At 45.8% G+C, this 27,355-nt stretch overlaps 1 protein-coding gene across 1 annotated transcript in view; it reads left to right on the forward strand.

The window, feature by feature from the left end:
• NEK4 (NIMA related kinase 4) overlaps window positions 1-27,355 on the forward strand; it is a 922,900-nt gene that overhangs the window by 101,695 nt on the left and 793,850 nt on the right. The window contains exon 4 of the mRNA XM_069643166.1: window positions 18,796-18,903. Within this exon, the coding sequence (XP_069499267.1) occupies window positions 18,796-18,903 (108 nt within the window). The remainder of the gene's footprint in view (window positions 1-18,795; window positions 18,904-27,355) is intronic.

The following is a 27,355-nucleotide window of genomic DNA, read 5'->3' on the forward strand; positions in this document are numbered from 1 at the left end:
AAAACCTAAATCTGAGAATGATGCATGCATTCAAAGTGGAGGTGAACCCACTGAGCAACCATGCTAGGCTCTGCCTCTCTGAGTGGGGGGATGACGGGGGTGGTTAACAGGGAGGGGCCAACACATCTGTTAATCACCAGTAAAGGAAGAGCCCTGAAAATAGGAAAGGCAGATAAAGCCAATCATAAACTTGACCTTTGGTGGGCGGAACTGTCTGAAGATCAGTACAATGATCTCACTATTCCAGTGCAATTTCCCAATATTCTATCTAAATTGGGTTCCTTGGGATCGGTTTCACGGCCACCCCTGATGACTCCATTTACGCAAAATCGTGCCTCTCTCTATGATCAAATTGTAAATGACAAGAAAAAGGAGGTCGGGTGGAAAATGGAAAAAACTCAAATCCAGTGTGAATAAAGGAGAACGTCTTCAAGAAGGAGCAAAAGTAATCAAAAAAGAATAGAGCTCTTGGCTCTAGTCACACAGACTCAAAGTGTGTATTGGCAAAAACCAAACCCTTTTCGAGAACTTGTTTGGCAAAGACACTCGAGATCTGGAGTATCCTGAATGGCACTCATGACAAACAGGCAAGTCTACATTCATGTTGTGTGTCTGAGGCCGAGTGGTACGACTATAATACATCTAATTCTAAGGGCATAATTCCACCACAGGCGCTAGACCACACCACAAAGCCAGAGACATGGAAGTGTGATTTCGACACTACAGACATCACCATGGCTATGAATACACTAAAGAATTTTAGGGCATGCGGTCTGGAGAGGGTGTCGAACCAATTCTATAAGGAGAATCGCGTTCTCTGGTCGGACATCCTACTCGGACATTTTCGGTGTATTGCCAGGGATATGGACTGCTCAGAAACCTAGCGAACAGCAACTGTAGGTCCTATCTTTAAAGGGGGCGAGAGATTGAGTCCAGCCAACTATAGACCAATTGCTCTGATAGATTTGGCTGCTAAAATCTTTGCCAAATTGGTTCTGACGGACCTGTGTAAGTGGATAGAGAAGGAGAGCCTTCTCAGTCCTCTCCAGACCGGGTTCAGGAAGGGCGTGGGCACCCTGATGAGCGTTGTGGCCCCATTGGTATGTACTTCAGACATTGGAGGAAATGTTGGTAAAGCATTGCATGTAGCAGTGCTGGACTTGAGTGCTGCCTTTGACATTGTCAATACCCAAATACTATGGGGGAAACTTAGATGTTGGGGTATTGATGAGGGCCTACTAAGAATGATCCAACAGCGATACAGGGACAACTCAATATCAATCTGAGTAAATAGTCAGGGTGAGCTGTCCAATTCGATCCCATTTACTAAAGAGACGGGGATGTCTAGTGTCTCCAACTATCTTTAATCTGTACTTAGCCGACCTATGGAAGGAAAGCCTGGCATGGAGTGGGTATGTGCCTAGATGGAAAGACCTACGGGTGAATATCACCACTTATGCTGACGACCTGGTCCTAATGGATTACACCGTGGCAGGCCTTCAAAGGGTCCTTGATCGAGTCCATGCCTTTTCGCAGGTAAACCATCTGAAAATCAACCCAACGAAATCCTACGCTATGGCGTTTACAACCAAGCATTCAGTTAGTAGATATACATGGCAAGTAAATCAAACTGCAATAAAGCAAGTTACGGGCATAAATTATATAGGCTTCCCAATCTCTACAAAGGAACATCTCAAAGCCCAAAAGGGAGGATGGAGGGGAAACTTAACGCATCGATTAGTTCGATGAAGTACTAAACAACAACCTCTAAGCATACTCCTTAGTGCCACCAATTGAGCTATAAAAACTTAAGATAATGGCAACAATATTGTACAGATGTGACATAATACTCTTTGCGGATCGGTCTTTCCTATATCGCCTAGAAGGCAAAATATGGAAGGCCGAGCTGAATCTTCCAAAATCTACCCCGATCAGTTTAATTGGGTTAGAACTGGGTTTGACATCATGGTGGGCACAACACATAAAAAGATCTTTGTATCTTTTAATCAAAATAAGGGAAGGTGAAGAACATTCACTGGGCTCCTATGTAAAAGAACGTATGCAAACTGCCTCTGATAAATCTTTTCTGACAAATTTTATAAAAATTGCAAGACCTATACAACTGTGATTCAACTGGAGAAGGAGAAGGAAGACAGTCCATCATAAAAAACAAAGCAGTGGGACAGAATGTCTGACTATGAGGATCTGGGCAGGTTACAATTATATAAAAACAATCAACACTTACGTACCTCGTCAAATGAGTTACAATATTATATGCAAAATGTTCCCTACAAGAAGCACAGGGATCTATATCTAAGATTTTGTTTGATTACTTTCCCGACGATGTCAGTCGTGGGGGCCGAAACCTCAGATTTGTAGAGAAATGTAAGGCTGTTGTAGCTCAAATCGAATCCCTGTTTCACTCTGCATTTCAAGACGAAAGAATCCGCCTCTTGGGAGACTTTACCCACTGGATCTCCCGGGTACTGTCAGATAACCTTTGAGTAAGACTGATGATGACTACAAATGAGTCTAATAAGAACCCTCATGTCCTTGCTGGCACTCATATATTTGAGAAATGAAATGACAAAATGCTGAAGGGTGAAGCCGATTGGAGAGCGATCTGGAAGGCCGGGTACTCGCTCGCGGGGCCCAGACAGGTCTAGGTCAGTGTGATTTATGTGCGATAATGAGGATAGTTTTAATTTATGTTACAGCTTAGGTTCGAATAGGATTATTGAACTTGTGTGCTAATGGATCTACTCCTTTGACAGCTCAATGGATAACTCTAGTACGTGGAATCATGATTTGACTGCGTTATGTTTGCAATGTATCTAATTTTTTGTTTGTCGAATGATAATGTGCATCTGGTTTCATTTTATTGTAGTGTAAAAGTTTATTGTATAAACTAAACACTGTGGGATGTTTTCACCCATGCATCTGAGCCCTACCTCAAAAACTGTGCAGTACTGGCATTGAAAACATCATGATGGCCAGAGATTCCCTGAAAAAGCCCAGGGAAGTGCATGAAGAATAGGCTGCCACCCATTTTGACGATGTTATGGGCACAGAAGGGCACTGCCTAAAACCACCATTGGACTACCCACACAGTAGCCTGAAACCATTGGGAATGGCAATGCTGATTGCCAAAAGCAACCTAGAATTGTGGGGAATTCATTTTCTTAAATCCCAAAAATGGGTGCATTACCAGTACTCACCACTATCAGAAAGCCGGCGTTTTAAAACAACACCAGACTTTTTTTTGTGTAAAACTGAATAAATGAACCCAAATCAGGCCAAAGAAAGACTTACTGAGAGGTGGATCCAATGTAAAGTTATATTCTGAAGTGACTTGAAGGTTTATAACAAGACTGGCTGAGCTGTGGATTTCAGCAGTTTAAGTAAATTTGGACTGAAAAACACTAAAAATCTAAATGTTTAAAAGAAATGAGTGACCTACTTTGAGTGTCACTTAGGTTGCAATTGTTTAAATGTCATAGTTTTAAACTTAGAATCAGCATTCTAGCTGCATATGTAAAAAATGTTAGTTTTATTTGAATGCTGAAAACTAGGTAACTAAAAGTGACATTAGCTGGGGCCTGGCTTAAGGAACTGAATTCTGCCCACCAGCTACCCCCGACAGGAGTTGAGACTTGCACAACAGCTGTGTTCCCAGGCCTAGCTGCCTTTTGCTGTTCCCACCAAAAGGGATATGACACTTCTCTGATTGAATTACCAAGGGACTGCTAGAGACTAAACATAGGACCCAGGCAGAGGGTTTATTGGGGGGAGGCCATACATGGCTTCCTCTTGAACAATGGGCCTTCCAGGACCCAGGCAGATGCTTTATTGGGGGGACCGTAAAACAGCTTCCTCTTGGCAGAAGCTGGGAGGGGCAGGGTCTCTGAGCTTGGCAGAACTGGAAAAACCAGAAATTCAACCTTGTGCTGGGGGGAAACCACACCCCTTTGGGGCCAGAACATAACTCTAAAAAGATGGATCATTCATAGAGCAGACTTGTGAAAATTTTATAAATGATACCATAATTCTTGTGATTTTTCTGCCCACATTTTAAGAGGTTTTTAGAACCGGTGGTATGATCTGGGGGCAAGCTAGCAGTTAAGAGGGTATTACTTAAAATGTATGCATGTTAAAAATCTGACACTTCATCAATTAATGTCCATACTCCTTGCGCACATGTGTGTAAATTTGGGTTAATGTCCGATATTGCAAAACCAGTTAAAAAGTGCAAAATGTTGCCATTTCTCAATGCAAGCTCTCAGGAAGAGCAGATTTGGACAGGGTATACCTCCTGTGATATGTGATGGGTGCATGTAATTTTAAACAAATGTGTACCTGTGCAAATATGTCTTTTTGATCAAATATAGATTGTGTGCAATTTGACAGGGGAGTGTCCTTTCTGAAAGCCATTTAATGACATCATTCTGACACACAATCCTGCTCTCCAGTGAGAACGCAAAGAATTCTCCAACCTATCAGAACTCTGAAGGGGTTGGGCCTAGAAAGCTAGCCTCTCCACCCACTTTCAAAACACATAAAAGCAGACAGTCAGGACAGATAGGGACATTCTATTCCATCTGCTGCGGAACGCTCTGCCGGGAAAATCCATACTTTACCTCCATCAACCTCCAGAGAGCCAACATAGAGACTTCAATCTATCCACCTTCAGAGACCAAGACTTTACTTCAGAATTTGGAGCAGAGAGGTCAACTACAAGCTAAATCCCTCTTTAGCAGGCCTCAAATCATTGCCATTATCACAGCCAGGCGAGCTGTTTGAATTCTTTGCAAGAACTCTTGCCATTTGCCAGAGAGCAGTGTTGTATCCAGAGAGAGACCAGCTGAACCGGAGACCGCTGTATCCGGACCCACAGACCTGACCAGAACCAGAGACCCAGACCAGCAGAGTAGAGCTGACCCGACGCTGTGCACAGAGACTGTCCGTGGCGAGTGAAGAAAATCTGACCAGATCCGTGGCGAGGCCCATTCTATTTCTAAATATATTGTGAGTACCTAGCAGAACTGTGCAGAACCAATCTCTTAGTTAAAATAATATAATTCAATCTATTTTAATCTAACCAGAACTGTCTCCTAACTGTCACCTGTCATTTGCAAAGCTGTCACCTGTCATTTTCTAGTTGCTAGCTGTAACTTGTCACTTTGAACTTTTAAAATGTCAAATCTGAAAAACAACCTTTACCATATCGCTCATATCTCCGTGACCGTTTGTCTTAGAGACTTGCAGTAACTTTCCTCTGAAAGCTGGGAATCTTGGCTTGTCAACGAACCTAGAACCGCATTCCTATTCCCTATACTTCTGCCGCAAGCGCGAAAAACGCACTCGCGAATTTTACCGCGATTTGCAAATTTCTCCACGTGTGAAAACAGCAGCTTCCTTGCTTTCATTTGCCAAAAATTTGTTTAACCTGCCAATCATTCCTAGAACATTGCTAAAGTAAGCCTGAACTAATTTAAACCAACTAATCCTCAACCTGAACCTCCAGAGGGAATTAAAATCATTTTAGCACATTTTCCAATATATTGCTATCACATTTTAAAGCATTTTGAGCCTGTGTAAAACTCATTTCTATTCTCCTCTAAGCTTGCTGGGAAACTGGAACTCTGTATTACATTGTGATTGTATACCTGAACTGTGTGCTCTTCCTTCCATGTCCTTACATTGTATAGGGGGGGGAATTGCCACAAAGGGAAAGTGATTACCTTGTCTTTTGTGAAACCATATCAGTTTATCTTCTATACTGCATTTCATTCATTCAACCTTGCATTTCCTTGAACCCTATAAAGCATTCTCTACCACATTATTTTTCTGTCCCTATTTACCAGTGTGCTACCTTATCCATTTCATGTCAACTCCTTAGTGATTATAAAGAAGTGTGCTAGTGCCAGATTCTCCGTTGTTAATCTTTATCATATCAGATTAAGTGTGATATTCAATTATTAAGTTATTATAAAGTGTGATATATATATATATAGTTTAAATTCTCAAATAAACCTTTTAACTTGCAAAACAGAACTACTTCTTGGCTCAGTGGGGTCAGGTGGATTCCAAGAGAGGGGTGTTATATAGGGGTAGTCATCCAGAACGCATGAACTGGACATAAAGATATATCAATAAGGGTTTCCATTCAGTATCCCAGACTAGGCATTGACTTAGCTGTAGTGTTGAATTGAATCCTCTTACAAATTGGGGGCTCGAGCCGGACGTTTGGGTTAGATCTATCACTTGTGCAGATTAATGCAGTGTGCCAGCTGACCAGATACACATATCCGGTCGGATCACCACGCTGTGTTACGCTGTAAAGCACTCCTCAAAGGAACGCTCTAAGGAAAAGTTCTGTTTTGCAAAAATAAAATATAAACTTCTTTAAGTCAGGAAGGAACTCAAATTCCAGAATGACGACCTTGGTAGATATGAAAATAGCCAGAGAACACTTCTTACATAAGCTATTTGTGAGAGGTGAGTGGACCCATCAGGACCAGACGGTCTGGTTGCAAGCAATCGCACCCCAGATCAAGGAAACAGGGTCAGATATATGGAGAGACCAGGGTCCCTTACATGTGGCCCTGAGTGAACTATATATGTCCTCTAAGGCCAAGCATGAGCACAGCAAGATTGCCAGGGTAGCGGCATATTTATATTTACATATGGGAGCCATGCAGGACAAATGTGCTGAAGGCCAAGATCTGGCGAGTAGGCAACTGCTGGCATTACAGAAGGCCCAATCTGAGCAGAGGCTGCAGAGGAGCCAGGAGTCAGAAAATGATAGTAGGCAGTATATCATTAAAATAAAGGAGGACATGGATATACTGCAACAGGAAAAGGCTGACCAGGATACTAGATTTCTGGCCCTGCAGAAGGAGCACCAAGACAGTTTGGACTCCTTACTGCAGAGCCAGAAAAAGCTGGAGCAACAATTAGACTTTAACAGGGCATGCACGGAGCAGGTAGCCACCCTGCAAAGTCATCTAGATAGAGTGAAGGCAGAGAGCAACAAGCTGATTTTGAAAGACCTGGATACCCAGGCAGAGTTTGATGAAGAACACCAGAAAGCTGGTGCCTTTCAAAGGCAGAGGGACGACCTGGCGGCACAAATGCAGGCTCTTAGCCAGGAAAGAGACGCCATAGGCCAGGAAGTCTACCATTGAAGAAGAAAAACAGAAGAAAATCACTTGGCCCTCCAGGGGCTGGGTGACCTCCAAAAAGAACACCAGAACTTGTTAGAACACACCAGGAGGGTGGAGGATGGAGGATGCTCTGGCAAGAAAGGAGCAGGCCAATAGGGACACAGCTCAGGAGGTAACCCTCCTGCAGCAAAGACTGGCCCAGTGCTCCAGGACCAATCAGGAGGCACAGAGAGAGAATGAGGCTCTCTGCCAGCACAATGATAGACTCCAACAACAGGTAGCGATGCAGGAGAGACTGATTGTCTAGTAAGGCCTTAACTGAGGAACTGAAGGCGCAGGCTCTTGCATTGCAACAGGGAGCAGGGGCGGATAGAGATGAGGTTCGCTGGGAAAGAGAAACTCCTGAGCATAACCCCAGGAGCCCTAGTACCAGAGGCCTTTATCTCTCTGTCCCTGGACTCTGCCACCCCCATGGCCCCTGGCGCACATGAGCACAGGGCCACAGGGATGGCAGATTACTATCCAGCCAGAAGCATGGGGCTCATAGGCCAGTACCACCCAGGAATGGAGGGGCGGGCATCCGGGTAGGGGCACCCAAGCACAGTGCAATTTAATGGGGAACCCCAGGAGAGTAGGCCCATTAAGGGCATCCTGAAAACCTCTGCCCAGTTAGGTCAGTGGGGGGGGGTACCCATCAAATCCTGACAGCAAGGAGGGATCTGAAGACTCCTCTGAGCGGTACAGGACACAGGAGACCAGGTCCCCACATTCTGCCAGCCATTCCCAGGCTCGCAGAATCTGGGAAAACCTGGAAGAACAGACGGGAACCTCTGGGAGCAGTGCCTTTGAGTCAGAAGATGAATGGACCAGAGTTACCCGGACCAAAAGGGCCTATAAGACAAAAAGGGCCTTGCTTAAGGACCCCTTAAAGCAGATTAAGGCAATCGGGAGCGTCATCACGCCTTATCATAAGAACGCCAAGTACTCTGTTTGGGAACACTTGGAGCTCTATGAGCAAATGATGGAGACTTTTCATTTGAAGGACAGCCAAAGCTGTATCCAATATGTAAAGTGGACATTCTCCCCAGAGTACTCCAGTTTCTTTGCAGGGCTGGAGGACCAAAATCATTCCAGGTGGTCCACCTATAGGGCGGCCATATTAAAACATTTTTCTGTTCACAGAAATCCCCAAGAGGCTCGCAAGGCAGCCTACAATTTGCAGTGTGGGGAGGATCAGGCCCCACAAGAGTTTGTGCAAGAACTGAAACGTGCCTTTGCGCAGACCACCAGAAGGATGCGCACAGTCAGCAGAGAATTTGTCAATACATTTTTCCATGCCTTGCCCAAATATATAATGACCCAGCTCGTGAGAGATTTTCATGAGAAAAGATCTTTAGACTGGGTCATCGAACAGGCTACCCGGATCTATGAGGTGCAGAAGCCCATAGAAAATAAAAGCAATACCCAGAAAAATCCCAAAACCAACAGCACCCCTGCTGCTGCCAAGGTGGCAGAGGTAAAGGTCACCCCCGTTTTGGATTTGGAGATGGGGGGGCCTAAAAACCTACCTGCACCTAATAATGCTAGGCCCAGGAGGTCCTTGGGCCAGTCACAAACAGGGAGTCAAGGAGGTAGTCCCACAAATGGGGTCCCTCGCTCTCCTGATTATGTAAGACCCCGTTACAAGGGAAATCGACCCATCCTGGGTTATGTGTGGACTCCTCCAGCCCAAGGGGGTGGGGGGGTCCAGCCAAGCACCTAACCCAGGGAACTTCCCTCCTAACTTCCCACCGGAGGGCAGAAATTAATCCTGGGCAGAACTTTTTCCCCAGGTATCCACCCAACGTCCAGCCCCAAAATCATCCATCCTTCTTTCCCCAATTCCCTGAGCCCAGACAACCTAATCTGGGAGAGGGGAGGCCAAGGGTGGAGGGGTACCAAAATCTTCCCAACCAGGGGTACTACCAAAGAAGGGATAGCTACCCTTCCCGGGATCAGCCCAGGGGAGAAAACAGAGCCCCGTATCAGCCTGAGCGGGTTTCCCAGCTATTTCCAGGTCCAAAATATGGCACGGGATCTGGGTCACATACTGAGGGCTCAACAGAACCCTCAGATGAGCGTGCCACCGCAGAATGCCCCAAACTCTGGACCTGGTGCTCCAGAACAATGACGGGGGCAGCACCCCGATAACACACCGGTTCCCAGGGAGGAGGCACAAGGGGAAGGGGGGTGTAAAGCCTTGGAGGAAGCTTCCTTCCCAACTTGTAAACAGCCCCTGGAAACAAAATCTCCTGCCCCTGAAAGCCTGCCTCCCAAGGAGCAGAGGGGGGGTAGGAGAAACAAAGTACCCAAAAAGACCCGTTTTGTGGAAGAAATACAGGTCTTCCAATTTGAGGGAGAAGGATCCTCAGAGGATCCTGGGAAAAGGATCTTCTCCTTCAGAGATGGGGGAACTCCTCCCAAAGAAAAATGGGTCCCAAAGGATTCCAATCCAGACTGGGGAGATATGGAGACCGAGCTACCGCCGCCCATCATCTCATCCCAGAACCCACAATACCAAAATCCCCTGGTTCAAACCCATCCTGATGACTGCCTCCAAAAAGGGCGGGGCGGCCCAGAACCGGAACCAGGGGAACCCACAATGGCTCTGATCTCCAGTTGCCAACTTTTTCTTTCAGATTCCCAAGGCTCTCCACAGAAGTCTGCCCAAATTTCTTCTCTTGAAATGTCCAAAACCAGAAAGTTAGCCCACCAGTTGTCCAAAAATGTGCATTATCTGTGCCCCCTTGAGGAGAGGGAGGGAAGATATTATGCCCCGGTACAAGTACAGGGGCAGGGTACGATTTCAGCGCTGGTGGACACGGGATCTCAAGCTACCCTTCTGTCCAGAAGGGCCTTTGATGAACTGAATGCAGGAAGTGGAGGGAATTACCAAATTCCTCTCACCTCACTTCCTGGACAACTCCAGAACTTTGACGGGAAGGAAATTCCCGTCGAGGGGACGGCAGATTTGGACATTAAAATTGGGCGACACAAGTTGAAACACCCGGTCATAGTTGTGACTCCAGAGGGCACCCCTTGTTTACTGGGGAATGACCTCCTGAGGAGGTTGTCACCCTTAATAGATTGCGTAAACAAGGTCCTCTGGACCCAGACTAGCCGACCAATAAAATTAAAACAGAGTGTCAACCATGTTAGTTTAAACGGCACCTGCCACATGGTTGAACAAAAATCTGACCAAGTACAATTTCACTTCCAGAACAACCAAATTCCAGACGTGACAGTAATAGCAGTAGGACAACAGACTGGTGATGGGGGGGGGTCATCTCTATTTCTGAAAATCAACCTTCCTTCCAGTCTAAAGTGGTATTCCACGCTGGAAGGAAACACTCTGAAATTCTGTACTAATCCACAATCAGAAACTCCCACTCCTATAGTCCAGAAAGATGTGAAATCAGCTCAGAGCCTGGCTGATATTCAGCAAATTGGAGAGCAGTTGTTCATCCCTGTTCAGCTAAATGATGGGAAGGACTCTGTTCTCGCTCGAGTGTGCGTGAACAATGGTAAGAGCTTCATCAGCGAAGCCATGTTTCGCCAACTCCCAAAAGATCCAGCCATTCCCACCTTCAAACTGATAGACAAATGGGAAATGGACCTGGAAGCACCTAATTCCAAACATCTCCTGCCAAGCAGGTGTATGCTCAAAATCTCCATTGGCAACAAGAGCATAGTCCACAATTGTTGGGTTGTGCGAGACGTCCCTGCCGCCTTTTACTTAGGCAGTGACATTCTCAATCGCTTTGCCATTAGTTTGGACCTAATAAACTTCAAAGCTTGGTCCCGATTAGCGGATAATCCCATGGGCTTTGATGATCCAGAAAAAGCATTTAGGTCAGCTCAATTGCTACCTTATGCAGTTGAAATTCAGATCAAAGAGGAAGTCACCATCCCAGAAAGGACCCGACAATTCTCCCTGGCAATGAAAGTTAAAAGAGGACAATATTTGCAAAACCCTGATGCTTACATACATCTAAACGCTTCTCTCCAACAGCAAGGGTTGGGGGTAAACCCAACTCCATTAGTCAACATAGAACATGACACCATTCTAATAGAGGTGGATAACAGCGACTTGAAGAGTATTACTCTAGCTGCAGGCACCATTATTAGAATGGCGGTTGATGACCGACATTTTTCCATTGATTTAGGTAATGAACTGTTGGGGCCAATCCCCAAGGACTGCTTTGACAGTGACAGTGATCACAATACAACACCAGACAGGATTTTATCCGGCATGGGGGGAACTTCCTGGTGTACACTTCTTGCCCTTATGGTAAGGAAGATGTGACTTGTGACTTCAGGAGAGATGAGGTGATTTTCCAGGTCCATGAGGGCTGCCTTTCCCACCTGAAGCCTCCAGTCCAAATCAGCACTCTGACCAGGGACTTCTCCACCCAGCTGGAGGAGGCCGCTGAAATAGCCAAACCAGAAGTCTTTCCAGGCTTCAGGCAGATGGTGGAAGAGAGAGTCAACCTAGCTGATGCCTGTGTGACCCTGGAACAAAAGCAAAAGTTGAAACAAGTTTTCTTGGATTTCCAAGATCTCTTTGCGGTAGACTCATATGACTGTGGTCGCACTGACATCCACACAACAACAATCCCCACGGACCCTGGTATGACTCCTGTGTTTGTGAAGCAATATCGCTTGCCTCTCGCATCAATGGAGTCCCTTACTGAAATAATTAAGAACCTTGAGTCCCGGGGAATAATCCGTCCCGTCCACAGCACCTTCAATAATCCGGTGCTGGGAATATTAAAGCCAAACGGCCAGTGGAGACTCTGCGCTGACTTTAGGGAGCTCAACAAACGGGTCCATACTTCCCGATGGCCTCTTCCCTACATTGACCAAGGGCTGGCCCAGATTCAGGGGTCACAGGTATTCACTGCAATAGACCTGACCAATGGATACTGGACCGTGCCGGTCAGTAGGGAGGACCAATACAAGCTGGCTTTTACCTTTGGGGCCAGCAGTATACATGGACCCGGACTCCCTTCGGATACCTCAACTCTGGCAATGAATTCAACATTTTCCTACATAAGGCCATGCCCGACCTGGGTGCGAGGGGTAACCTGGCTTATGTAGATGATGTCCTCATCAAAAGTTCATCTGTGGAGGAACACATAGCGGAGATCCGTTATGTTCTGACCCAGTTGAGGGCCGCCGGAGCAAAACTTTCCTTTCAGAAAGCACAGTGGTGTAGAACCAGTGTTAATTTCTAGGGGCATGAGATTACTCCTCAGGGTCTCTGTCCCCAGGAAAAGAAAGTGGAAGCACTTCAGAAACTGAAAGACCCCACAACTCTGCGGGAACTAAGGAGCCTCCTTGGACTGACTAATTACAGCAGAAAGTTCATTGAGGGCTACGCAGAGATCACCAGACCCCTGATTCATCTCCTGAAAGGGGGGGGGGGTCAAGTGGGAATGGGGTCCAGAACAAGCCGAGGCAGTAAAACAACTCAAGAAAAGCCTCTCACAAGCGCCTTGCCTAGCTTACCCTGTCAGAAACAAGGAGTTCTTCCTGGAGACGGGGTTCTCTAATACGTGCTTGACAGCAGTATTATACCAAAAGCATGACAAGGTCAATAGGGGGAACACATCATAGTGGAGACTCCACACCAGCCTCTGCAATATCTCCAAAGTGATAGAATCCGGGCCGAAAATGTGAGTAATTCCCGAATTACTTCCTGGATTCTGTCAATGCAAGGCTTTCCTGTGGAGGTCAGATATGGCCAAAACAAGAAGAGTCCCATCGCGCAAGGTCTGGCTGACTTGCATGATTGTGCCAGAGAAAACTGTCTCGAGGACGAAAGTCTAAAAATAAAGGACAACATGGAGGCATACCTTAATTCCCCCCACAAAGTCTTTGAAGAAGACAAGGGTGAGGGAATGCCCACTGTATATGTGGATGGATGCTCTTACCATGTTGACAACGACGGGGAGAAAGAACTGGTGGCCGGCGTAGGGAATGCATGGGTGAATGAGTCCTCAGAACCCTCCGCTGGATACAAAATTGGTCCCCGAAGTAGTCAGGTGGCAGAATTGATGGCTGTGCATCAGGCCATCCTCACTGCTGTCCAGCATAACTCCACGAACTGGTCATAATCACAGATTCGGATTATGTACGGAACGGGTTCGTGGAGCACCTGGTTAATTGGAAAACCAGAGGCATGTTATGTGCTAACAACAAACCGTTGAAACATGGGAAGTTGATCCAAAACATTGATGATCTGGTCACCTCGAAGGGAATGACCATCTATTGGAAGAAGATCAAGGGTCATTGCAAAGTAGAGGGACCAGACAAAACTGGAAATGACTTAGCTGATCAGCTGGCCAAAACCGGGGCCATCCAAGGGGATCTAATTGAGATTGAGTCCCTGTTGGGGGAAATCCAGGTCACTGCTATCACTAGGTCCCAGACAAATGCTCACAATGATATTTCCACTGCACAATGGAGTAAGGAGACCCCTGATGCGGATTTAAATAGAGCTCAGAAGGGGGATCCAATAATTGGTAAATTTTACCAGCACCTTGAGGACCCTGAGAACTTTCCCCTGACGGATACCGATTACATTGGGAAAGAGGACCTAAGAGTGTTGATGAAATGTCCAAAAATGTTCCGAATGCAAGACGGTTTGCTGGTAAGGAAATCCAAAGCTGGCCACGATCAGTGGGTGGTTCCTACCTCATTCCGAAGCCTAATGTTAAGTCACGCCCATGATGCGGCCACCGCCGGTCATAGGGGGTTTCACACAACACTGGAAATCTTAAGAGAGGTTGCATACTGGCCACACATGGGGCAGGACCTCGACCAATACTTGAAGGGGTGTCTTGTATGTGCACAATTTCAGCCATCATCCCTCACGCACCGTGCGCCTCTCCAAAAGAGGGGGATGACACTGCCATGGTCAGATTTACAAATCGACTTTGTAGGCCCTGTGATTCGCTCGTCTAGAGGAAACAAGTACATGTTGACCGTTACATGCTTGTTTACCAAGTGGGTGCAATGTCTCCCAGTCCCAAATTGCAAGGCAGAAACTGCAGCTGCCCTGATGATTAACCACATCTTTTCCCGTTTTGGTCTACCTCAAAGGATTGCGTCAGACAGGGGTAGCCACTTCACCAGTGAAGTAATGACAAAGATGTGGGAGATACTGGGGGTCAAAAGGAAGTTGCATATTGCTTACCGGCCAGCTTCTTCTGGGGCAGTAGAGAGATCTAACCGAACCATTATGAGCATATTAAAGAAGTTTGTGGCAGATTCTGGGCCAAGTTGGGATATCCGATTACCTCTGGTCCTAATGGCCATCAGATCTACCCCTTCATCTGCAACTAAAATGTCACCATTTGAGTTGATGACTGGGCGCAAGATGGTGCTTCCTCAGCATTTGCTCTACAGGACCCAAGAGCAGACACTGATAAATGCCTCCACAACTTATGAGTATGTGGAGAATTTAAGGAAACACCTTCAACCTGCTTTTGCTTATGCTCAGTGGAATCTAGAAAGATCAGCTGATAGCATGAAGACCCACTATGACCTGAAGATTTCCAGGAAGGAATATCAGGTGGGGGACCGGGTCTATCTATACAATTTCCAAAGGAACCAGGCCAAACAGCGAAAATTTTTGCCTACATGGAAGGGACCTTGTGAGATTAGACAAAATCTCCCCTGTGGCCTACAAGATCCGCATCCCCAAAGGCGGTTTGGCAGAGGGGGAAGACAAGTGGGTCCACATAAACCAGTTGAAGTGTTGCCATCCCAGGCACACTCTGCAACAACTGGAGGAATCCTCTGGAATCCTAGAGGGTACTGTCTCAGATTAATTCAGTTCTAACTTAAAATATCCTACATATCGCCTATCAAATTCTGAGTTTCTCAATGTGGGTGATTTCGTTTTTGAATGCAAAAAGAAATGTGCATGTCCATATGTTTTGACTATAAATTTATATGCCACCCCACTATATCAATGGTGGGGGAAAATGTCTATGAATAGGTATTGCCGCTCTTCCTTTGTCGTCCTAGGAGAAAGAAAACCTCGAGACTGGCCAAAGAGGACGATCCGGAGACCGGGAGCAGAGACGCGAGGGGCCCGGGGTACCGCCCAATATTCCCATCAGGACCGGCGAGGAGAACCGATCGATCAGTACCGGATGGAGGAAAAGATGCTGAACTGTGCCATTTGCAGAATTGGAAGAAGATTATGCGGACAGACCAGTGCGTGGGTCAAAAGCCTTGTGCACCCGACTCCCCATCGACTCAAATTCAAAGGGCAGTCACGTGGGGGGATTTGTTGGGTGTCCTGACCCACGTTTGAGCTATCATGCTGCAACATTTGGTGCTGTGGGCTTAGAAAATCCAAGATGGCCAAAAAGCCCACAAGTGCGCCAGAATCCAGGAGAACCACGCAGTTTGTGCGCACACCAAAATGGTTACCTAACTTGCCGCCCACCAGTGTAAAGAAAGATCTTTGTTAACAAAATCCACTGTTACTGATGTCAAAAAGTTGCTGAAATCGTGGCTCATTGGACCACTTTAAAGATTCAACCCTTTTGTGGGGTTCCACATAACCATCTTACTGTAAGGAGCCCCATCAAAACAATGTTAAGCAAGGATTATTTACTACCATGTAAGAACCATTCCTGTTTAGAATGCATTAATCCAAGAAAGATCCCAAAATTGCATGCAGTACCAACAAAATCCTCAAGGCGGCGCTAGCGGTCTAAACTCTGACAGGAGACCGGAGTGCAGTTGCTGACAAAGGGATTTGACTCAGCTGACTTCAAAGGCTGCATTTTAATTAAAAATTAGCCACCTGCTGTTCCCAGAGGCCTGAAGCCTGGGAAACCCTCTCACCTCCAGAGATTCACACCAGGAGTTAGAATCTCACATGACCTCTTGATTGATAGAAGGCAGACTGGCTGGGAGCCTCCTGGAGACCACACAATAGGCTCTTGCAATTGAATAGGATATGTTGATTTTGACTGTTTCTTGTCAACAAAGGCCTGCCTGCCAGAAGACACATGTGACTGACCCACCCAAGTCTTGGAGGCGGACTCCAACACTCTGAGAACTGAATTGAAAGCAAAATATATATTTTACAGAAACACTGATAACTCTTTGTAATCAAATGACATAAATGTATAACTTTGAGAGCCTTAATTTAAAAAATGTACCTTCAATTCAAGCCCAAACTCCAATTTGTGTGATGTTCTGGGGCAAAACCCTGCTATTTATGTATACTACAGACTCTGTGTTTAAGCTAGAGACATGTTAATTTACTGGAGTATGCATGGACAGGCCGTGTACATGTGTACAAATCTGGAGAAAAATCTGATGTTGCAAAACCACTAAAAAGCACACAATATTGCCATTTCTGAATGCAAGCCCCAAGGAAGAGCAGAGTTTGAACAGGGGCTACCATCAGTAAATGCATGATGGGTGCATGTAATTTCAAACCACTGTGTATCTATGAAGTGTGCATTTTGATCAAATATAGATTTTGTGGGCAAACTGACCAGGGGGGATCCTCTGACCCATAAAACCTACAGCATCACTCTGACTCACAGTTCCTTCCCCAATCATGGGAGAGGGGAGAATTGGGCCAATGGGCAGTTGAAGTTGATAGAGGGACTGGCTAGTGATGCTGCACACACACCCACTTTCAAAACACATAAAAGCACAGTCAGGACAGATAGGGACATTCAATTCCATTTGCTGCAACGCACTCTGCCGGACCACACAACATCCAGAAGATACTAGATTCCACACTTAGACTTTAAAACTCCAAAGAACTTGATTCAGAACTCAAAGCAAGGGCCTAAACCCACAAACTGAGAACTCTTCTCAGTGGGCCTCAGCATCCAGCAAACCTAACAGCGATAGCAGCATCCAGGAGCCATGCAGATCAGCGCTGGGTCCAGAGAAAGCTGTGCAGAAAGATCCAGAAGCAGTGCTCTACCCAGAGAAAGCAGAGCAGTATCCCGAACCAAAAGAGAGCAGAGCTGACCCAAACCACTGTTAGCAGAACCAGAGAGCTGACCCAGATCACTGTGAAGTGCCGAGACCAGACCAGAGTCCAGTCTAAAACCTGACCAGATCCGTGGCGAGGCCCATTCCATTTCTAAATATATAGTACCTAGCAGAACTGTGCAGAACCAATCTCTTAGTTAAAATAATATAATTCAATCTATTTTAATCTAACCAGAACTGTCTCCTAACTGTCACCTGTCATTTGCAAAGCTGTCACCTGTCATTTTCTAGTTGCAAGCTGTAACTTGTCACTTTGAACTTTTAAAATTTAAAATCTGAAAAACGACCTTTACCATATCGCTCATATCTCCGTGACCGTTTGTCTTAGAGACTTGCAGTAACTTTCCTCTGAAAGATGGGAATCTTGGCTTTTCAACGAACCTAGAACCGCATTCCTACTCCCTATACTTTTGCCGCAATCGCGGAAAAAGCACTCGCGAATTTGCCGCGATTTGCAAATTTCTCCACGTGTGAAAACCGCAGCTTCCTTGCTTTCATTTGCCAAAAATTCGTTTAACCTGCCAATTATTCCTAGAACATTGCTAAAGTAAGCCTGAACTAATTTAAACCAACTAATGCTCAACCTCAACCCCCAGAGGGAATTAAAATCATTTTAGCACATTTTCCAATATATTGCTATCACATATAAAACCATTTTGGGCCTGTGTTTCACACTTCTGTAGTCTAAGCTTGCTGGGGTGAACTGAATTACATTTGATTGCATTTCTGAGAACTATGTGCTTTCCTTCCATTTCCTTGCATTGCATAAAGGGGGGAGGGGATTGCCAGAGAAAAGTGATTACATTGTTTTGTTGAAATCATATTGAGTATTTTCTGTATTGCATTGTCATTCAACATTACATCCATCTGAACTTATATAAAGTATTCTCTACCACCTTATTCTTCTGTTCCTATTCACAAGTGTGCTGGTGCCAGACTATCCATTATTGATTACTGCTCAGATTAAGTGTGATATTCAATTATTAATTATTATAAAGTGTGATATATATTTCGATTGTTTAAATTATCAAATAAACATTTTAAACTTGCAAAACAGAACTACTTCTTGGCTCAGTGGGGTCAGGGGGATTCCAAGAGAGGGGTGTTATATAGGGGTAGTCATCCAGAACGCATGAACTGGACATAAAGATATATCAATAAGGGTTTCCATTCAGTATCCCAGACTAGGCATTGACTTAGCTGTAGTGTTGAATTGAATCCTCTTACAACACACTGTTTGAACAAGAGAGACCTCTCTCAAAGCTCTTCTTCAAGTACCAGCAAAAGCCATGTTTTCCCAACTCCTAAACATTTGAGAGTGTGGGTATCCTATGTAATATTCTTGTGCTACCCAGACTGCTGATATTTCTTTAAAGGGATCTCTATGAATCATGGAAACCCTAGGTTTTGTGAGTTCGAAGTAGGGGTTTGAAGGGCTACAATCCTTTAGATACTGAGGCCTATTGTTTTACTTCTTTGGCATTCATATTTTGTTCTGAAAAGTGCACATGAAGCTTTCACTGACATTTAATTTCTTTTTCCATAGTCAGACATCTGGGCTTTGGGCTGTTGCGTATATGAGATGGCCACCCTGAAACATGCCTTCAACGCAAAAGACATGAACTCTCTAGTCTTTCGGATTATTGAAGGAAAGGTAACATTTTTGTTTTGCCCATTGATGCTTAACATGAATAAGATAATTTGCAGTTTAGTAAACAAAAAGCTGTCTGGATTAAAAATAAGTCGGTTAAGTCCCATCGGTGTAAACAGCAGCTTCCTGTGTAGTTGGTATCAGAATGACCTATACACCTGTGTACATCTACCAATGAAAGTTTATTTGTATACTGTGTCTGCATCTTTTTTTCCCAGGAGAACAGGTGACATGGATTCTTTTTATTCCTGTGTCCAATGACTGTCTTCAGACCATTGGATCCATACCAAGGTGTATTGGAACGGTAGCAGTTCCATCTGAAGCAACCCAAAATAGCAAAGCAAAAAGGAATGCCCAGAGGCAAATGTGGCTCAGTTCACCTTCCGCTACCCTCCCCAGCCCCCTTCTGTGCTCTTTCAGCTTCCATCACCCAGTGCTTTATCTCAGCGGCAAAGCCACCTGTGGCTAAAATAATCTTGTATTGCGAGCTTTCAGTAGTATACAACAGTAGTTTGGCTTACTGTTTCGTTTCTGCTGAGCAGACATCTAGACAGGCTTTCCCTGTGTCATGGTTTTCTAATGTCCACCACCTATGATAGTCAATGCCCACCTAGGGCGCTGGCAAGATTTGCTGAACCCAGAGAGAGTTATACTCCTAAATAAAAACACACAAAGAATGCTTACACTCTATTTCTTTGCAAGTAGTAAGGAATGATGAAGTCATGACCCTGAGACCGGGAGATGGCACGTAGCCCCTTGATCTCGCCTGTGAATGTGACAGTAGTCACGTCCAGCTGCCTCATTACTGAAATTCCCAAGAAGATGAGAATAGAAGGGTGGGGGAACTCATATAAGTTCAACTTCATATAAGTGCGTAGTTGAGGAAAAAGTGCTGATAATGGAAGCAGTCTTTATAGAAGCACTCATCCAAAAACAGCTACCCAAGTCAATGCTGGCCGCCAACATCATAGAAGGGAAGGGACCCAGAAGCATGTGGCTCCTATAGACTGATATCTTTAATAAACTCTGACGCTAAGATATTGGCGTAATGCCTCGCGCAAAGAATAGAAAGCACCCTCCCGCGACTAATACCTAAGGACCAAACTGGCTTCATTAAGGGCAGGCACTCCAGCAATAACATCCGCAGGCTACTGCACATTATTGCTTGCGATAGGGACCCCCAAGACGCAATTTTGGCTGTAGACTCGGAGAAGGCTTTCGATAAGGTGCAATGGGAATTCATGTTTCGCGTTCTACCCAGGTATGGCTTCTCCCTGCGCCTTGTCCATCTAATCAAGCTCCTATACACAGGCCCGACTGCCTCAGTGGTCACCAATGGGGAAGCCTCCACTGAATTCCATCTCCAATCGGGCACGCGCCGTGGCTGCCCGTTATCGCCCCTACTATACGCTCTATCCATTGAACCTTGCGCTATTAGGATGCGCACAGACCCGAAAATAGGCGGGCATGCACCAAGGGTCTGAGGAACACTGAGTATTGCTGTATGCAGACAATCTATTAATATACACCAGCAAAACTACAGAAACCCTCCCATATCTTAAATCACTCCTTCATGACATCGGCCCGATGGTGGGGTATAAAATATACTTAAGTAAATCCGAGGTCATATCCCTAAGACAAGACGTGCCGTGGGACCCAGGTGGGGTCACACCATTCACCCTCCAACCCCAATCCATAACATATCTGGGGATCAGCATAATCGCCTCAGTGGAGGAACTGTGCGACCTCAACTATCCGCCGGTCTTGCGTAGCTTCAAGGCGGACCTGGAGAGATGGGACACTCTGACACTGTCCTTGATGGGAAGGATAAACTCTCTTAAAATGAATTCCTTCCCTAAACTAATCTATATAACTAGCCCAACCTCAAGCATGTTTAAGGAACTAGACTCAGTCATCACCAAATTCGTATGGCAAGGGAAGAAAGCCAGAGCTCGTCTCCCCACCCTACAAGCGAGCAAAGCCGATGGATGGCTTGCAGCCCCCTCACTTAAGGCCTACTACCATGCGGCCCAAATTAGCTGGATGAAACGATGGATAAACAGAAGAGACGATGCAAGCTGGCGTAGCATGGAAGTGGCCATGATGGCCCCTCTCACACTAATCGAGATTGTGGCCACACCACCGAATAAATTCCCGCCGACACTTAAAGCACATCCAATCGTAGGGCCAACCATCCTACAGTGGCACAGACTATGGGAGTCACAAGACGCTTCAGTCAAAGTAGCACCATCATGTGCCAGCGTCAGATTGGTGCTGGCATACGGGCAAACGCAGGCGATTCATACAAATGAATGGGCAAATATATGGGTAATGGATATCACAGAAGAAGGGTCATTCATAGGCTTCCATGAGGCACAAAGCCTTCTAGGACTTGGGGAGGGTGATTGGCTCTACTATCACACCATCCAGGCTACGATACAAAGACCCACAACAGCAGAATCCTGTCTGCGGCCCCTGTACTATGTGAGAGGGAAATGGAGCAAAACATAGAAATCTTCCCACAACTCCGCATATTTTACGCTATGTCAATCCCATATAACAAAAACAGAACTCAAGCACTGGCTACGCTGTGGGCGGAAGACCTGGGGGTCAGAATTAGCAATTTCGACATGCTCACCTACTTCCAAGCCATCCCAGAAGTCTCCCTCTGCATTAGAAATGGAGAGATACAGTACAAAATTATCCACAGACTCTACTATACCCCAGTTAAGCTATACACAATAGGTTTTCTACCATTGCCATTGTGCTGGAGGGGCTGCAAGGGCACAGGGTCAATGGGACACATTCTCCAGTCATGCCCCGCATTAACCCCGTACTGGAGTAGAAGCCATCGACAACTCACAAGCATAGATGGGCAGATATAGCCTTCACCGCCAACGCATTGCTCCTGGGCGCAAACGGGGCGGACTGGCACACGGATACTCTAACGCGCAAGCTCATGAGCCTCATTCTTTTCACTGCACGCAAACTAGTTTCGTACTGGAAAAAACCAGCACCACCTTCCCAAAACGAATGGGCCACCATCCTCTCCAAGATATGCAGACTTGAACGGGCCGCATTTAAACGACAATCAAGGATTAACCCAGAGAAGGGGGACAGATATGGTGAACTATTAGTCCTAACAGGCCCAACAGGCAGCACACAAGTACAACAACCTTGTAACGAGCACGTCTCGGGAAATGGGGGAGGGAGTACTTCTGAGTTGAGGGGAGGAGGGGGGGGATCTTGGTTACAGCGATATATCGGACTCTGACCGCAAGTTGTGACAGAAATTGCATAAATACGATGGATTTTGTCTTGTGTTCAATGCATATGATAACCTGTAACTAACATGAAATTCAATATTAGAGTTGGGGCGGGTGGCGGTTGTGGGGGTGGTGGAGGGATAATGAATTCAACTTAGGAATCTGTGTCCAAAACCTATGCTTGCCCTCACAACCATAACTATACAATGTGTAGAAATGTTAGCAACCAAAAGAAAATAGTGTTCAGCACAAAGTCGCAAGCTTCCTCCAGCTTGCAGCTCTCTTTCAGCTCCCTTTCCCAAGTATAAAACTGTTTAACAAAGTAAACTCAAAATTCCCTCTGAGGAGAAATGCAATGGTTTCTTCAGGTCTCTGGTTTCCTCACGTAAGTTCCAAATCACCCAATTTAAATGATCATGAAATGAAAGGCTTATAGTCGGGTCTCGTTCCCTTCCCCAAGTTCCACAATTCCAAAAGAAACACAATGTCCTTGTCTGTAGTTTAGTTGGATTTTGTTTTCGAGTGTACAGTTCAGGTTATTGTGTAACTTTCTTTCAAGTTAAAAAAACTGTAAATCAGGCTTCGGTATCCTTTGTTTGCCTGTTATTTTCACATCCTTTTATATTGCAGCATACAGTGATTGGTTTATAATTATATTTGTTTTAGCACTTCAATGTGTGATGATTAGTATTCTTTTAACCTTTCCTGTTTAGTAGTGAGTGGAAGCGCCCCCAAGTTAGCACGATCCTCCCCGCAATGGGAGACAATAATGGACAATCCCGCAATGGGAATAAGGCCAAGACAGAGTGCGGGTGAGCGTAAGTGGGAGTTTATCAAAAGAATAGGGCATGCAAAGAACTCTGCAACCTCCGAGAGCGCTCTGCCTGACAATCGCAAAGGCAGGCGTATTTCTAATACAAAAAACGTCATCATAACCTACACACTATAGGGGGCACAAGTTAATTGGGATTGGGTGGCGTCGACTAACTATAGGTGTTGCTGCAGCGTGGTTGGTCCGGGTGGGAGGACGTCACTGGTCAGCCTCGTGGGTTGGGTTGGGCCTGGCAGGCCGGCTTGAGGTCATCCGGGCGGTGTTGGTACGCTGGGGCAGCCTGTGACAAAGATGAATACCTTCCCTGACTTGGGTGCTCTAAATCATGCACATTGCAGTTACTTAAAACCCAATATCTAACTTCTACAGTAAATCTTTCAATCAATACAACACAGGAGGAATGCACCTTGTGAGGGGTCTGGTGGTCATCTATTGGATTTACCGGTGTTCTGACGTCTGGTATTTCAGGTCGGGGGGCTGGGCTCTGGGGGCTTGGGCCGGGTGGTACATGTTTTATTACTACGTTAGAGGCTACTATGAAGGGGGGCTCTGTGTCTTGTCCCATTGTCGGGGGTAGTGTTTGTGCGGGGTCAGACTTCTTGGGATGGTCTGGGGGATTGTGGGATTTACGAGAGGGTGCTGGTAGATCAGTGGATTCAAACGTGAGTTTATTACCGTGCTGTAAATAACACAGGTGGCGGCCGGTGGCCTTGGATGCTGTGTTGGGGCCTCTGACTCTCTGAAGCGGTTCCAGCTTGGTCGGGGGAGGTGGGGGAGCACGGCACAGGCCTTAGCTTTTTTCTACTTGGCAGGCTTCGTAGGGTGGGAGGGAGAATGGCCTTGCATATATTCACAAAAGGTATTTTCCTCGTGTGTTGCCTAATTTTGAATACAAAACTTTTATATCATTTGTCTTATTTAAACTACTGTACCATACATATATACTTCGAGTTCATTAAACATTTCGTTAATATATTCAGTCCGAGTACCTTTTTGTTACCTAACATTATATTCACTACAGTGTTTGATTATTTTATGTACATTAGACGTTCCATGAGGTAGTTCTAGGTTATGGCCTACAGAGATTGATACTCGCCGCTATGGGTGATTAAGAAAACATATACGAGTTCAGGTTTCTACATAAAATTGAAAGAACACTTATACAGATAAAGGTTATACGTTTCGTCGACATCTTTCTCTGTGGTTATAGCAGCATTAGTCCAGACCTGGGGTGACATCATATAAACGTTACATCTTTATGGTTGATTCACAGTTTACAGAATCTGTTTAAACAGAGGTAGTTCGTTAATACCAATACTTGAATTATTTTCTACTTTCTTCAGATAGTGATGCTCCAGTTTCTTCCCCGTCGCCCCGGCCTCGCGGACCAGGTCATGCGGGGTGCAGTATTACATTGTGAACGATGAAATGTTACAGTGTTAGCATCTCGGGTTAGCTCATACCCGGCTTTCTCATGGGAACGCGCTCGCAGCGGATCTACCATGGTGCTACGGCGGCAGGGATGCTTGGAAAGCCCTCCAAAGGTGGGGGCCGCGCTACAGTGCGCTGAACTCACGCCATCTTTGCTGGGCAAGAAGGCTTCTAGGCCTGTCTAAACTTTAGTGTGTGTGAATGATGGATACGTGGGGGCAATGTCATCGGCGGGCAAGCCCTCCTCCACCTGGGCCCGGGTGGCATGAGGGGACGCTCGGCGAGCCATGGTCCTCACCTGGGGAGAATAATGCAGGAGAGGGGGGCCTTAAAGGCCTGTCCTCCCCTACATTTCCCCCCTTTCGTTACTAAAGTAACGAATTCTTCAGGTCTTCCAACCTTCTGCACTCTTGTTCCTCTACTACCGCGTCATCCCATGCAGGTGTTCCCTTGATGGGCATCCATGCCCTACACACCCCCCTTAAGCTCTCCCCTCTTCTAGCATATTCGTCTGGTGTGCACGTTAAATATATACAGTCACCACTTTCCTCCAAATCTACCCAGACCTCTGTGTACCATTCTAATTCCACGTCTCGGGGTTCCTTGATAGTGGTATGCCATAGTTTGTCTACTATGTACTTGTCACGGTACATAGGCACTAACCGGTACTGGGGGGTGTTGTCTATTCCTGTCTGCACATGTACTTCTTGTGTTGCCCTCATTGTACCACCAGAGTTGCCCATTGTCACCATCATCATTGCGCCGTTAGGGACTGCATTTGCACAACATCGGAGGCCCACCTGGCACAGGCAGAACGCCACGAGGAGGAACACCACAGCTGGTACCAGAAATTTCATCGTCATTCCAAGCCATGAGGGAACCCAGGAGAAGATATTGTCGAACCACGTGCTGGCTTCTGCTCCACCTTCCATCTTCATCTTCTCTCCCAGATTGTGTACTGCTTCGATCACGTGGGATAGGGAACCATTTTCCGCGTCTTCAGAAGGTACGAAAGTGCAGCAGGCACTTCCTATTTTTCGGCAAACACCTCCGTCCATCGCTGTCAGTAGGTCCAGAACATACCTGTTCTGCATGGTCATCAGGCGTAGAGCTCGCAGTTCTACTTTTATTATGTTGAACCCTTCTTCAGTGTCATTGGCTAACTGAATCAGTTCCCACCGTGTTATCTGGAGCCATTTTGCATTTGCCCTTGCTTGGACACTTGAAATCAGCGAGGCAAAGAATGTTTCTACAGAGCTGAACAGTCGGTACCTGTCTGGGATCTGTGCCAATAAATCGGACGAAGCTTGAGATATGTAATTTGATGCCCGTCTGTTCCGTGATAGCTCTTCTCCCTTCCCTCCGGAGGACAGGACATAGAGGTGTGATTTTGCAGTGGGAGGAACCGCACCCTGGTGCATGTTCCCTGGCGTCCTTTTATTTTCATCAACGTGGCTCTCTGGAATCACCATTAGGGCCGAGTGCAGAGTGGCCATCGAGCAGCTGCCGCTCCATGCCTGGGGAAGGTGCAAGTAGGCCTGGTTCCCACATACCCAGTATGTGTCCATTAATGCGGCTGTTCCTTTTCTCATGTCTGGGATGGTGAGAGTTTTGTTGCAGTTTTTATTCGTCCCTATTGCCACTTTTCCTTCTCCCTTAAAACATAGTTCGTTCTTGATCTCACTTTGTAGTTTGAAGGGTTTTTCCATTGCTGTTACCCATGTTAGTTTGGAAATGTGCTCCTTCCATACTGATGTGCACGTTTCTTCTATCCATCGCAGCCTGGCTGGTTGGACACCTCTCAGTGCTTCCGCTTTGCACAGTACTTCTTCATCTTTCCATTTGTTTTCCGAAAACAGTGTCCCTTGTATCACAAAAAATGGTTCTTTGAGACATACCACTCCAGCTGCTTTTGGGTAGCACGTTTTTTCAGTCTGTATAATCTTGAAAGTGACGTCGTGTGCCTGGAAGGTGTTTTTTATTCGGCATAGCGTGAGATGAAGGAGACACTGGGCATCTACAATGGGCAATTCTCTGGGCAACAACACTTTAGGTGTGCCTGATGCATGGGGGATGAGCGAGCAGACATAACAGCTCTCATTTGTCGTTTGTTTGGCTGTGGCACTCATATCAGCATACCATTTATTTGCTTGGTGGGGGTGCCGAGGGTCTTCCATTTTGTCTAAGCCTAACCCATAGTACTCATCATACCCCCTCCTACTTGTCTCTCTTCTCCGCCTACTATCCTTGCTTCTCCTACGTCTGCTGCTTTGGATCGATGAAAAAATGGGCCCCCCTTCCTCCTTCCCACCCCCCTTGTCAAATTTCTGATATGTTTCCTTCTGTTCTTTTATAGTTACAATATTCCCATCTTCCTCAATAAACAACAAGTCACTTTCTTCTAATGGGGTGGGGAGGGTATTGGGGCTGCTATATATTTCAGGTATGGACATTGTGTTGTTTTCTATTTCTGTTTGTATACCTCTTGAATCTGACAGGGCGACCGTGGGTGGTTCAGTGTAGTAACCCCATATAAAGTGTGATCCATCCCATACTAAAAAATCACCTTCTTTATTATTTACACTTGTGGTTGCATTGCTCCCAGGAGCTCGGGTGATGTTACTCCCCCCTCCCCCCTCGGTCATCTCGATAGAGATGAACGCCATAAACCAGTATGTCACCAGACAAAATATCGATATGAAGAACACAATAACACACATTGACAATCCGCATTCGTATGAATATGTAAGTCTGTCTATCAATATTTCTTTAATTCTAACAAATCGATTAGTTGCAGGCTGCCCATTAGATGCCATGGTAATTCCTGTTTGAGATACAAAAGTGCATTAAGTACAGGCATGTGAACATTTCCACTGTTAATTTTTTTTTTTTTTTTTTTTTTTTGTTCATAAAGCATGGACGTGGG

The sequence above is a fragment of the Ambystoma mexicanum genome, chromosome 2p (genome assembly GCF_040938575.1).
Source record: "Ambystoma mexicanum isolate Mex_15411 chromosome 2p, UKY_AmexF1_1, whole genome shotgun sequence".
Taxonomy (NCBI): domain Eukaryota; kingdom Metazoa; phylum Chordata; class Amphibia; order Caudata; family Ambystomatidae; genus Ambystoma; species Ambystoma mexicanum.